The 14,464-nt window shown below is 40.7% G+C and overlaps 1 protein-coding gene across 3 annotated transcripts in view; it reads left to right on the forward strand.

Moving 5' to 3' along the window:
* smurf1 (SMAD specific E3 ubiquitin protein ligase 1) overlaps nucleotides 1-3,248 on the forward strand; it is a 123,498-nt gene extending 120,250 nt beyond the window's left edge. For 2 of the 3 annotated variants that reach the window (XM_070901276.1, XM_070901278.1), the window contains 2 exons: nucleotides 562-646; nucleotides 1,782-3,248. In XM_070901276.1, coding sequence (XP_070757377.1) covers nucleotides 562-646; nucleotides 1,782-1,881 — 185 coding nt within the window. In that variant the 3' untranslated portion in view covers nucleotides 1,882-3,248. The remainder of the gene's footprint in view (nucleotides 1-561; nucleotides 647-1,781) is intronic. The other variant, XM_070901277.1, reaches the window with a different exon arrangement.
* The last annotated feature ends 11,216 nt before the right edge of the window (nucleotides 3,249-14,464 follow it).

A 14,464-nucleotide genomic window follows, 5' to 3' on the forward strand; every position in this document is an offset into this window, starting at 1 on the left:
GTTATGGTGGGGACCTCGGGAGAAGGGTGAGATGGATCATCCACTTGGCACTTCTGGCTAAAGATGGTTGCGAACGCTTTAGCCTTATTTTTTTGCACTCATCGAGGATGGGACTGTTCATGGAGTCTCCTATTCCCGTTCATTGTTTAATTATCTGCCACCATTTACAACTGTATATGGCAGGACTGCAGAGTTGTATTACAGTACTTGGAATCTTGTATTATTGATATTGAGCTATTTATTGGCCGAAAAAATGGGTGCTGCAGTATTTGCGTTCTCCGTGACCATGATCATTTCACTGATAATGTTGAATTTTTATAGCATATATGATGAAGTAAAGTTAGCATTGTGTTTGTCGTGAACTACTTCCATGTTATAAAAAGGTTTTTTTACTTGAGCGTGCTTGATCCTGTCCTAGGTGCAGCACACAATTTTTGATTTAACTGAACCTCTATCAGCTTACACATTTTAGGCAAATGTGTACTCCATTGCCAGTCTTTTACAAAGTTAAAACTGTTTTGCTACTTGCTGTATGGTTTAACTAGATTTTGTATTTGTAAGGTTCTACAGGTGCTGCAGGCCCAAGACTTTTTACCATCCATCTGATTGATGCCAACACAGAAAACCTTCCCAAAGCACATACTTGGTGAGTTTCTCTGTTCCAAATATGATAAGCATTCAAAACATAGTCATATATCTGTCATCATCATCATAGGCAGTCTCTCGAAACGAGGATGACTTGCTTCCACGCCATAAAAAAGGATGAGTTCACAGGTGTTTCGAATGAAGAACCCAAACTAAATCCTCAAGGGTGAAAGATGCCTGTGGGCTTGACCGAGCTAGGTCTTGGTCCAGTGGCAAGGATTACCCAAGACAACTGGAGACCACCTCTGCTGTTTGGACCTAGTGCGCGCACACATCGCAGTGTGGGCTGGCCCGTGCTGCACCTGGGCCCCTGGCCCTGAACTCGCGTGTCCCCTGGACCCCGATCACATCCCTCCACAGTCTCTCACAGCTCCTTCGCCCCGATCTCGCCGCTCCTGCTGCATTTGCCCACGCTCCAATCACAGACCTGGACCTTGCTAAAATCACTCTTCGCTGCCGTTGCCCTCCTGCACCAGCTCACGCTGTACCTTGTAGCAGCCTGCCTCCTCGCTGTTCCCTGGGCCGCACGCCGCTCCTTTTATGTCCCAGACCTGCCGCTGATAGTTTCTCGCAGGTAACCCTCATGTCAATAGCTTACAACTGATCCTTCAAGTGCAGTTGATTGTTATATAAAATGTCCTGCCTGCTTTTCCAACATATTCAAAAATGTAATTAATGTAAGGTACTGGAAATACACATTCGCAGCCTTTGAAAGATCCTTTGTTATAAGTTGTATTTAGTGGAGTTCTTTTTATGAAGATCATAAGTGTAAATCAACGTTGGTAATGAATTGTTAACCTACAGATAATTGGTTTGGCTTGCTGTACTTCAGCTGTAGCAGGATTATTCAATCATAGGATCCTAATTTATTCTGTAACATTGTTCCAAGCAAGTGACTATTAAATGATAATTAAGTGGAATGATGTATTCCGTGGATAATTATGATTTAATAACCGTGCTGTGCGTGACCAAAAGGCCCCCCCCCCCCTGCTCCAGAACAAAACTCTGTGCCACATTGAGATTATTTTTCATTGTCTAGATGGATTAGCTAGTTTACTACATGGATCTGAGATAAATGTAATCACCTGTGACCAGTAATGTTTGTGTTTGCTGATTATTTTTCCCTCTCACTCCAGCTTTAATCGAATAGACATTCCTCCTTATGAATCCTACGAGAAGCTTTATGAGAAATTGTTGACTGCAGTCGAGGAGACTTGTGGCTTTGCAGTGGAGTGAAGTACATGAATACTTGCTTTGAAACCGTTAGGAACACTACAGAAAGGAAGTTCTGTGAGCTTCTTGTTGAGCAGCGCACTATACGACCAGGAGAACTAACAATTCACTCACATGGTTGCTCTAACTTACAAGTGACATAATGATGCTGATCGATTCAAAGACGGAAAGGCAGTAGGAGTCTGAAAAAGCAAACTAGGAAGCTCACAAGTGAAGAAGATACTGTATCTGTAAGACAGAAAAATGGACCTGTTTCAGTTGTATTATACATTTTTAAGTTGTGTGCTTGAAACTTTATTTCAAAAACTTTGCACAGTGAAAGATGACAGATCCTTGCACATTTCACTTCCTCCCCTGTATTCCTTTCCCTTTTCACCTTGCCCCACCCAAAAAAGTGGTCCAATGGAGACTTTTCATTCTTCCAAAAGCTGAAACTGGCATTTCGAGATACTGGATGCTAAACTAGAAATAGCTCTGTTTATAGCTACAGTATTCCTTTTTTATCAACTCTTTCAGCGCAGGCAGTAACTATACTTGCAGTGTGTTTTAACCAAATCAGATTATTTTTAACCTATATTTTGTTAAAAGAATTATATTCCTCCACAGTAACTGTTTTTAAGAATATTTACAAATGTATTTACAAAAAAAAAACGTAACATTTTGTTCCAATGAGATGAACCTTTGAGTACTGCAGACACATTTTGGCTCTGATATTAAAATTGTAGTCACATTAAAATGTTTGTTCTAAGAATAGTTTGAGCTAAGAAATCCTGTGGGTCTGTGTATTCCTGGAATTCCATTTCATTATGCACATAAAATAGAATATTGGTTTCAGAATTTATTTTAAAAAAAGAAAGGAGCTGCATATATTGAAACCTGAACGTGTCCTTCAGTACTCAAAGGATTGTTCCAGAAATGTCCTCTCCAGAGGAATCCAGCGTTGAAAGAGTTAATGGGGGGGGAAAAAAGGTAACAGGCACTGTTTGTAGCTAAGGTGATTTTCCAAGTCCTTATTTTTTTGTAAATGTGGTTTGTCTTTAAATCTGCTTGTGAATTTTATTTCATTTTTATGTTCTATACTAAGGTGGGAACCTACAATGGCAGTCTTTCATGAAACACTCCAATCTGATGAGCAAAACTGAAGAAATGTGCCAAGTGCGAAATTGGTTGACTTGTTATTAAATTAGTTAATCCGTTGAAACTGTACCAGTACATTAGGCAGATCAATGGATAACCCTAAGTTATGAAATCTTCATATCTCCACACTTGTATCTATGGTTTAACAATTTGCTGCACCTTTTACAAATGCTGCAAGTTTTGTCTTTTGGTTCTGAATGTTAAATTTGTACTTTGAAAGAAATTATTTTCAAATTCATTTTAAATAATATGACTTATTTTGGAAACCTAAAGTGAAAAGGAAGTAATCTAAATTGTATTAGTGATGTCAGCTAATTTAAAGAGGGTACTGCAGCTTTAAACGGCAACCATTCACGAGTTGATGGCGACCATGTTTTTATAAATTCCAGCGGTCTTGTACTTTGCCCCTTTTTAAAGAGACAGTATCCCTTTCCTTTTATTGGGTTTTGTTAAATTGTGTACAATATATTTCAAACTAAAATTCTGTGGCCCTAAACCAAACCAGTTTGAGGAATGATGGTGTAGGAGCAAATTGGTTTTTCTATGTTCAGTAACCTACGGTCAGTAACTTACGGAAATGTGACCAATACCTTGTCTGTTTTAAGCCCAACTCTATTCAGAGGTGGGCTTGAGCAAAATTAAGTCTACACATTAGTACCTTTTCTATATGTCTATTGATCTCTGCTGAAAACCGTAGGTACTTGCTCTAAAGATGTTTTCCAAATGTATTTTAAAGAAGCAGATTTTTGTAGTATTGTTTTTATAATTCAGATGAACAAGATTTCTGCATTCTCCAAAATCACGGCCCCGAATTCAGAGAGACAGTCATGTGTTGAATGAATGCTGCGTAAATTCAACAAAGGAAAAATCATATTGTACTGGTTGACATCACATAGTAAAGATGGAGATTAAGTTTGATCCCTTAAAATCAAGAAGGCTTAAAATCAATTTCCTTGTCTTGTGCTAACTGCGTGCACGAGGTTGTCAGTGCATTTACAATTAGTAACCCTGCAAGGAGGTTTTAATTCTGCAGGGATTGCAGAAAAAAGTAAGTTGCAATTTCACAGTAATATTTCAGCGCACACATTCAGAAGCCTCAATTTCACAAAGTTTTGATTGCTTGTCAACCATAATTTTTTTCTTGTACTGTCAGACTTCAGAAGAGTTACATTCTCTGTTTTGCTCAGTGTACTATATTTGTGCAGCTTTTATCTGTCAGATTTTCCCTAAGTTATGGGTCCAAGCACAGTGAGTGATGTAATGCTTTCCAAACAATAATGATGAACCACAGTGTGAACAGGGCTTTCAAGGTTGGTTTGGTAACTGGGGTGTCGAGATACTGTGATATTCTAATATTTGTGCTTTTGAAAAAGCTCTATTCGGCTTCTTTTCTTTCTGTCCTGCTAATTCTAGTCGGTCAACAGAAAGAGGTCCAGAACAGCCCATTTTACTTGGATAAGCAATACTAGAAAACAGTGGCATGCAAATGGTTACTGTGTTTTTTTAAATTAATTGTCTTACTGTGTAACCTTTTAACTTAGTAAACAGGAAACTGTTTGATGTAGATTTGACCACTTAGCTGTCCAAGTTAACAAATGAATGCATCTTAGTTTCCAATGCAGCTTTTCAGATTTTCCAGATTGGACATGTTGAATCACACATTTCTACTTAGTTTTCCATTTGTATGAAGCTTCAAAAAACAGGAGAAATAGGTGCGATTATTTGATTAAAAAGAAACCAAGCAGTCCCAAATTAGAGCTACCATGTTGGTATGAATAAAGAGTTATTCAGAGATGCATTTAAATTGATGCTGCGTTGAAAGATATTACCAAATGCTTTAATTCAAACTCAAATGGGGCGATTTTAACCATACTCGTTCTGCAGAAACCTGGCGGGTGGGCAGTTAAAATCACCTTGGCTCTTACCTGTCCAAAAGCTGCCATGATCCCAACATCTTCAGCTTTAATCTGCTTTCCTGAGCAGGCTCCAAGAATGTGCCTGGAGCCAACAGGGGCCTTCTTTACATAGGCATGTTGCGGCCCGATGACATCATTGAGACCCGACTGTAATTTTAACTCTGGCCTGAGTGGGGAATCCACCTGGAGTTAAAATTGGGACCGATATTTGATCTTGAAAAGTTGGTTGGCTAATTTTTGGATTTTGTGAAATTGGCATGGTTTGTTTCAAAAGTTGTACTGCAAAGAATATCCTGTTACATTTACCACCAACCTTGAAAGCATGTGTCAAGTCTATAGTGTTGCTAAGAGATGAGACACCTCTTCATACACTAAACTGTGGCCCAAGATGATCAAGGAGCTGGGCTTTCATCATGAAATTCCTTCAGTAACTATAATGTCACATGTTGTAGAGAAGTGGAATTATATGCACTATTTGCAAAATTGGGACATTGCATTATTATAAATCTACTAATTAGCAGCACTACAGTTTTCAAACTTAAGGCCACAGTAATTTTGCAGGTCCCCCCCCCCCCCCCCCTTCTCTGGACTTTTTCTGCATGGGGGTGAGGTGAGGTCTTCCTTACACAAACTCCATAAAACCCTTTTAACTAGGGAAATTATGGTATCCCTCCACTGTATGCGAATACAGTCACATTGCGAACCCCATAGTATGACTTAAATTTCCTGCCTCTTTCTACCCTGAAAAGAATCAAGCCAAGGACAACATAAAATTTCTCAGTTGTAAACTTTGGAAGAAGAAACACTAACATTTTTAAGAATGATAGTATTCAAGAATTGCTATTCTGGAATATTTGATATCCCGTGATACAAATATTGAAACAGCTTTTATGTTATAAATTCAAATTGTTGTTCTGCAGCATGAAGATGAATCCAAGGATTGTGATTCTTGGTTCAACTAATCATTGCTATTCATGCAAGCCATTTACAGAAGCCACAGTGGTGATGGAAGACTTGAACAGTTGACAGTATAGCACTTTAAAGTTAAACACTAACATAGTTATCTGGAGCTCTTAAGTAAATAAATGTAAAATATAACTGCGGTACCTCAAATTAACAGTCATGCAGGTTTCTATTTTATACTTGTGTTAACAATGAAGGAGAAAACGTTTTTTGGAATTTTTCGACTAAATCAAAAGAAATTGGCTACAGGAGAAACATTTAGGGGAGGGTGGGGACGGGGAAGACATTTTTTAACCATTGACTTCTAGCTAACTGCTTGGCGGATCTAACTACTGCATAACCACAGGGAAGCACAAGCTGTTTTTTAATAATGGATTTTATATAGAATGTACAGTATGTTTCCCCTTCTGGAAAAAATGAAAGCTTTAGAGTGTATGGATTCTATGCAGACTAGAACTTAGTGTTTTTTGGGTTATAGAAAGAATACACTTTTCACAAGTTAATGCTACACCAGCTTTGTGCACGTTATTTTGTTGGGGGATGGGCGAGCATTTGGAGAACATAATTGCAAATACTTAGATTTTTAGGTAATTTTTTCCTGAATTTGTGTACGATGGACTCGGCGGCAAACAAACATCACCTTTTATTTTAGATCCAAAATATGGCACAATATTTGTAATGGGAAAACTTGGGATTTAATTGTGAATAATGCAACAGTACTCAATTAAAGAAGATCATCTTGCATTTATGTAGCATCTTTCACAACCTCGGGCATCCCAAAGCGCTTTACAGCCCATGAAGTACTTTTGAAATGTAGTCACAGCTGTAGGAAATGAGGCAGCCAATTTGTGCACAGCAAGGTCCCACAGACATAATTAAATAAATGTACACAATCTTCTTATGTGGTGGTTGAGATTTAATCAAATCAATATGCAAGAATCTTTTTTTTATATAAGGAAGAGGGCATGTTGTGTGACCTGATCCTCCACCTCATTTATGGGGAACGATGGTGTGGAGTCTTTTTATTTTGAGATTTTTTGCTTTCGGACAACCCAAATATTGAGCTTCATCATTTGAGGGGCAATAAATGATTGAACCTGAAAACTAGAATTTATTGCTGTAGAGAATTTTAAGTATTTTTGCCAAACCCCAAATTTGCACAAAAGAAAGCATTGCATGAATCAAAATGAATTTGACTACCAGCAAAGGGAACCCAGAGAGGAGACAAATGGCCTGATACGTGGCCATTGCTACCAGATACTCCTCTGTTCTGATAGAAATCCCTTTCTGGTTGAACTTTAGTTATACATGCTTTGAAAAAGATCTGCATTGTGTTGTGACTGTGGGAGTGCTGTTACCACTGGAGAGGCTGAAAAATCAGTAATATCATATGAGCAGGTTATTAGGCATTTGTTTCCAGTAATTATACAAAAAAGGTTTAAAGGCTGGTTTGGCAATGTATGCTGGGTCGCATTTTCTCTGACATTGTAAAACTAAAATTAATGCTATATCCACTTTTTATAATACTATACATTGATTTGTGTGTTTTAAAATAGCAAAATCACTCTTCAGGCCGGGGCAAAAAAATTAAGTGTTTCATTTTCTTCTGTATAATTTGATGCATCATTATCTATTTCCAGCTGAAAAGTTATAAATAATATGACTACAATGCAAAGATAATATTTTAGAGACTGAGTAAACGATTTGTTTATTTTTAATACTGCTTCTACCTGCAATGTGTGCTTTCTTGGGATTGAGGTTGAGTTGCAAGAAGCTGGTCACTAGAATGCAGACAAATGTAGCCTGAGATGAATGGCCTTCACTTCTCTCTCCCTTCTCTAACTCTGGAGCTTCATACAGAATGATGTTTCCTTCAGTGAGACAGTTATGCTTGGGATCTCAATCTTAGTTATGAACTGAAGCATACTACAGTGGTTGGAGTTCCAATGCTGTATCATCTGTGACAGTTCCAGGCTCCATGGGTATAGCAGTCTTTTTTGAAAGTAGTCATTGGGCACTTCTTGCATATAGATACTTTGGTTCCAGTGATTAGTTTGATTAAAGTGTCAATATTATTGATAAAAGTAGAATACTAGAACCTATCTGCCTCAGATCCGGCGTGTCTGCCACTAAAATTATTAAAGTGCCGTAGAAATCTTTAAGATGCAATGCAGTCTGGACTGTGACAAATGGCCTTTACCCACCTCTTCCCCTTCGCTGCTCATCTTCCCTGACTGAACATGGACTAATTATTATTTCTGAACACTAATGAGAATTCTCTCAATACGTTTCTTTGAATTGCTCTGTAGAATGGACCTTTCTCCCATTTTATTAAAATATGTTCCCAGCGCACTTTTATGTCTCTTTAGAAATGCCACAGCATTTATAAAGTAATGATCACACGCTGCTAAAAATAAAATAATGGGGTGAGAAAAATCAAAATGAATAGGAAAGGAGGCCTTTTAATTTGTTTTTAGGTCCATACCCCCTTCCCCAAAGACTTCTTATCAGTACTACTGCAACTAGGCCCTTTTCCCCAACTGGTATGTTGTAAAACTTTTGCTGTACATCTATTAGTATGTATTCTAATGATTTACGGTGAACCTGTAAGAAGGAGTAAGACCTGTATGTGTAAATGGTTGTAGCACTATATTTGAAATGAGAGATTTGCTTTTTTCCTCCTTGCAGAATAGAAATGATTTGGACTACATTTGGATAATGGTTATTTTTGTGAAATTATGGTATTTTGGGAGTAAAAAGAGGAAGTGAGGGAAAAACTGAATTCAGATTTCAAGAAATAGGTTGCTAAATTGTGAAATTAGGACTTTAATATACAGTTATCTTCATTTACATGTATTCAGGGGTTTTTACACTTTTTAAATTTAGTTTTTTGCCGTCAGTGATTCAACCCAGATGTCTATTGGCTCAGCCAAGAACTTATCAAATAGGGCACACGTACGCTGATAAGTTAAGTGTCTGACACTGGAACTGACAGAGTGAAGTTATGTAAGTAATCAGTGGTGAAAGCCCATTGATGCTAACATTGTCTTGAAGCTATTAATCCTTTGGTTGTGCAATGTATGATATAGCATTGCAAAATTATCTCACTGTATTAATCTAGGGACATGAGCTTTGACTGTAAAATTCTAGAGGAATCTTATTAGACGTGTGTGGATTAAGAAAAACTATGTGCTTGCTACATCTACAAAATGACACCAGAATTCTCTAATTTGTCCCCTAAATTTGTATAGTGACAGGAAAGATACTGCAATAATCGTAGCTTCATAGATATTGGAAGATGCAATATCAGCCAGCCTTATTTCACTTCTCATTCCTTTATTGTAATATTGAAAGTATCTGTGCCATTTCCTATATTGCTTGCAGTGGTTTGGCTCCCTCTGTCTTGTGCTACAATATACTTATACCTTTATCATCTATTAAACACCTGTAGAACTTTACCTGCAAGAGTTAGAGGTTCTACTCTGACTTTTGTGGGCTTTTTTGAAATCAGATTTTTTTAGGTGTGAAAATGGCACTCCTGAAGGTGGTAATGCTCTGATGGTCAAATGGTTCAAAGTTGCTTTGCTTCAGTCTTGGAACACATCCAGACTTCTACATAAGAGATCTGTCCTTTTTTATTTTTTTTTCTGAAATAAGCATTCTTTTGCAAATTAAATTGTTTTGACATATATTTATTAACTAGTAACTAATCTGAGGAAAATTATTGCTGTTTTACCTTTTTCAGTGTTGCTGCTAAAGTCTTACCTTTTTTAGCACCAGTTTTGTTGTGAACAATGTACAAAATCTTTGTTTTAACTGTGAATCGAGGTATTTTTAATTATTGATGGTATTGAATGAGGTATGGACTGAATTTGATGGCTGGTAATTGAGCAGGATGTTGGACACGAGGCCACATTCTTTTTGTTACATGCAATAAAATTCAAACTTTAAACATCTGTACTGTTTTGAATTAATCGGTTTGCTACTTGCTGCTTTAAAAAAACGGAGTAACTGAATAAAAACATGTCTTAGAATTCAGTAATTATACAAAAAAGATTCCAATGAGTATTGTTTGGACAATTTTAAATGCATAATTCAGTCGGAAATGAACTTTACATTGCAAATCATTAGATATGGATCAGGTAGACTATTCGGCTATTCTAGCTGCTTCATCCAGGAAAAAATCCTATGCACAGCATCCGTTAAATGGTGTCTCCCTCTACTGTCCTACCTAGAAGTCAATTTCATACATTGATCAATCGTTGTATAAGTTTGCCTTGTGACCCCTCATCCCACTGTCAAGAGTTTTAAATCCTTGGTTCTGTTATGTATTGGCTCTCTGCCAGTCATATGACTGATGGGACTGAATTTGTGGCCCCTATGCGCAAGTGTCCAAAGGGGGCCCCGCAGGTTCCGGGTTTAGGCATGCACTGCACATGCGCCTAAATCCGGAACTTGCGATCTGACAAGAATCCTCTTGACGGATCATACGATTCCCTAACTGAAATGGGCATTCACTGGCGGAGAGTTATGTCTAACTTCTGCCCTGTGAATGCCCGTGAGCCTGCTTTTATCAGCGTAAGACTTTTAACGGACAGAAAAAAATAACAATTTTATTCAATAATTTAAACATTTAAAAACTTGTGAAATAAGCTAAGTTTATTTTAGACCCTGTAAAATATGTAAATTTATTTTTCAAAATTAAATTTTTGTTTTAAATAAATTTTGATCCATTTTAAATGTGATTTTTAAAATGTATTTTTAAATGTGTATTTTTCGGGGTATTCCCATTCATACTTGTAAGTTCCAGATAGAATTGCCATAAGTATGAATGGGAAACACCCCTACTTTGGGCCGGCCCACATGATCCCAGGGACGCTTGCGAAATGCCTATGTTCCTGCAATATGTGGGCCTCTACGCAGGCCTATGGATAGAGGCCCAGAACCGCAAGTCTCCAAATCTCCTGGACCACCAGGTAAGTTTGTAGATTTTTTTCAGGTCGGAGGCATCTGCCCACGGGAAGCCTCTGACCGCAGTTTTTGCAATGATATTTGCAATGTGAAAACTCTGCCTCAACACTGCTCATTAGCACCTTCATGGGACAGATAAAAAGAGTGGTTCTCTGAATTGAGAGGTAACACAGCGACAAATAACGGTATCAGTATCTCAACATTTTATGGTTATGTACAGTTCAGATGATTGCTATTTTCTATTCATTCCCATTCATTGTATTTCACCCTCTGTCTCCATTACAGACGAAAGCTCTTTATTCTCCTTGGGAAGGTAAGTGGGACCTCTGGAGTCAAAATGGTTCCTAATGCTCATGGCAGTAAAAGATTGGAGCCTAGTGAGGTACACTGTATTCCAGGGCACTGTTGGTTATTAATGGTTAGCCTGCCTGCCTCCCAAAGAGGTAGATGGACCAGTCGCCTTGGGAATCTTCCCACTCTGCTCTAGATGATTCTGCAGGCCTTAACACAGGGGAGGCTAGCCTTTTGAAGCTCGAGCTGAAATAAAGTAGTTATCTGGCACAGAACTGCAAATATTCAGGTCCTTGAATGTTCCAGCTTGGATCTTGGGAGAGCGACATTATCAGTGGATTGCTGCTGCTGTTCACTCTACAGGGCACAGTTTGTTTATATTCATGATTGCTACTGACAGCATCAAAACAACGAATCTGCTATCCATTCCAGTGAAAGTAACTTAAAATATACTATTGGGTACATTACTATGGATATTTTCAATGTAATTTAAGGCATATTTTCTTCGTATGACAAAAAGTCACTTTTTTTTAAATGGGGAAAATTTTCTCCTTTAGGTAAAGGGTTTTTTTGTTCGACCTCAGCCTCGATCCATCTGTAATGTTGCTTTGCAGCTCCTGAGTTGGGTTCTTGCTTGAGGCTCAGAAAAGCTCTGCGCTTACGATCTATTATTTCTTGGATCTCCTGATCGTTTTCATCAAATCAGTCCTGATATTTTCTGGTTGAGTAACCAAGTGTCTCCTCACAGGTACTGGTTATGGAGGCCTGGAGGGCAGACCAACCGCTCTGGGCAGTGAGCATCTCGGTCATCAAGGCACGCCAGAATGGCGCTGAGTCGCTGGCTGTATAGGGTTCTCTTAGCTGGGTCTTTAAATGCCCTGGTATTAACTTTTTTGCGACACTGCTTCTGCTGTCCTCTCTGCTTAGCGCTATGTTAATATTGATGACGAATTGGATTAGGCGATGGTCCGTCCAGCAGTCATCAGCTCCTGGTCATGGCTCAGGTGATGTGCACATCCTTGCGATCCCTGGCTTGGACGATGACCTAGTCAAACAGGTGCCAGTGTTTGAGGCGGGGGTGTTGTCACGATGCCTTGTATTTGTCCCTCTGGCAGAACAGGGTGTTGGTGATGAGTTCGTATTCTCGACATTTTGTCAGGAGTAGGGTGCCGTTGGAGTCGGATTTCCCTACCCCTTCTCTGCCAATCACTCCTCCCCAGAGGGTTGTGTCTTTGCCGAACCTGGCATTAAAATCTCCTAGGAGGATCAATTTGTCGCCCGTGGGACGCGGGACAGGGATGTCTCGAGATTGGAATAAAAACCCTCTTTAGCCTCATCCGTTGTATTGTGTGTTGGAGTCATGACTGTGACGCATTGGTTCCGGAATAGGGTAAGGCAAAGGGTCACGAGGCGTTCGTTAACCCCGCAGAGGGAGTCTTTGAGGCGACCGACCAGTTCATTTTTGACGGCGAAGCCGACTCCATGAAGGCGGCGTTCTTCCTCTGGTTTTCCTTCCCAGAAAAAGATAGAACCTCCACCATGTTCCTTGAGCTGGCCTTCCCCTACCCGCCGGGTCTCGCTTAGGACAGCGATGTCGATGTCAAAGCGTCTTAAGTTCCCGGGCAACTATGGCGTTGCGGCCTGTCTCTGTTGGAGTTGTCTATTGGGGTCCTGACGTTCCAGGTCCCAAACTTCATATTAGATGAGTAGAAGATGCCTGTGTGTGAGTTCTTTTAACGTGGGGCACACCGGCAACCACACTGACTTAGCTGAGCAAGGTCTTGGTCCTGTGGCAAGGGGGTCCAAGATGACTGGAGACCAGGACTGCTGTGTGAGCCTAGTTGCCTACGGCGAGGTTTGGCGGCATGCTCGGCGCTGAGTAGCGCCCTTGATGGTAGGTGACCTGTTTGGTTGGGGGCAGGCATTAGGAAGGTCAGTGGTCCCCTGGAGTTCAGTGTGGAAGGTCAGGGTGGTCACAGACATGGTACCACGTGCTGGGGGAGAATTGGCCAGGTCATCAGCGGGGAAGGAGAGACCCAGTCGTAGCTGAAGAGAAGGAGAGGCCCAATCACCGTCACTGGAGGAGGCCTGATCGCCGCTGGAGGGACCCGATCGCCTGGTCAGAGGCTCGCCTGGTTCACCGGGCGTCGTCTAGGATCGTCATTCCTTGTCGTGGAGGAGAGACCCAGCTGCCGCCGTTGGAGGGGGCCTGATCGCTGCTGGAGGCGGTCCGATCGTGGTTGGAGGGGTGGATGCCCGATCGCCTGCTCGGAGGCTCGCCGGGCGTCGCCGAGGATCGGGTGGGGCAGCTGAGTCGACGGCGAAGAGAGGTCCAGGTCGCCGTTGCAGTAGGCTCGGTCGCTGGTAGTCCGGTCGTCGCCGCCGGTGAAGCGTGGACGTTTGGAGGGGAGGTTCGCGTCTGAGGTTGGCCCGAATTTGTGGTGTTCAAGGAAGATGGCCGCCGGGGTGGCAGCTCCCCTACCAAAACAACTTCACCCTTGTCATCTCCTGCCATCCAACAACTTTTCACCCTCAACCTCCCGCCTCCCACTGTCAAAACTTCCCCTAGCCCTAATAGGGGGTCCATTTTTCTTAATACTTTATTTTAAACTACAGATGTAAAGGCTCCCTTGCTGGTAGCGCATTGGGAAATCGGGAGCTTTTATCTAAATTCCCAATATGCACAAAAGTGGAAAAATCACCATTTTGATTTTCAAAAATTGCAGTAAGCCCAGCAATAAAAAAATAAGAAGCTTAAAACCAATTGAACTACACTTGATATCTCAACATTACTGCATTATAAAGCCTGAATCCCCCTCAAATCTCACAAGTAAAAGCTTCGAAGTTAAAATCCTCATGCACTGATCCATTGAAAAGTCACTGGGTGCAAAATTTGAATCCGTAGTTCCCGTTTTTGCAGTGCTACATGTACCCTTGGATGTTGAAACTGGCGTTCGCGGCCCACCCGCACACTTCTGGTGCGAGTCACACCCAACGCCGTATTGATGAGAGCATTGGTGCGTGCACGCAGTGAGCATCCACCGCAGAGCAGGCAGCTCATGACATCAAACAGTGTCCAACGCTTATTTGATGCCATTTTGAAGCTCAACGCTCCAGCTAACGTTCTCTCTGATATTCGGCAGCAGGACGGAGAGTTGCTGACATTTCTACGTGCTGTTGCTCCGATTGTACGAGTGGTTGGTGCTTTCTGGCAGTTGCTCAAGTGTACAGGGATGGCAGGTGCTGAACTACTTTGTCCCGGGTTTGTTCCCAGATGTGGATGCGCTAATAGCAATTCCCCTTGGAGG

This window comes from Pristiophorus japonicus, chromosome 15 (genome assembly GCF_044704955.1).
Source record: "Pristiophorus japonicus isolate sPriJap1 chromosome 15, sPriJap1.hap1, whole genome shotgun sequence".
NCBI classification, from domain to species: domain Eukaryota; kingdom Metazoa; phylum Chordata; class Chondrichthyes; family Pristiophoridae; genus Pristiophorus; species Pristiophorus japonicus.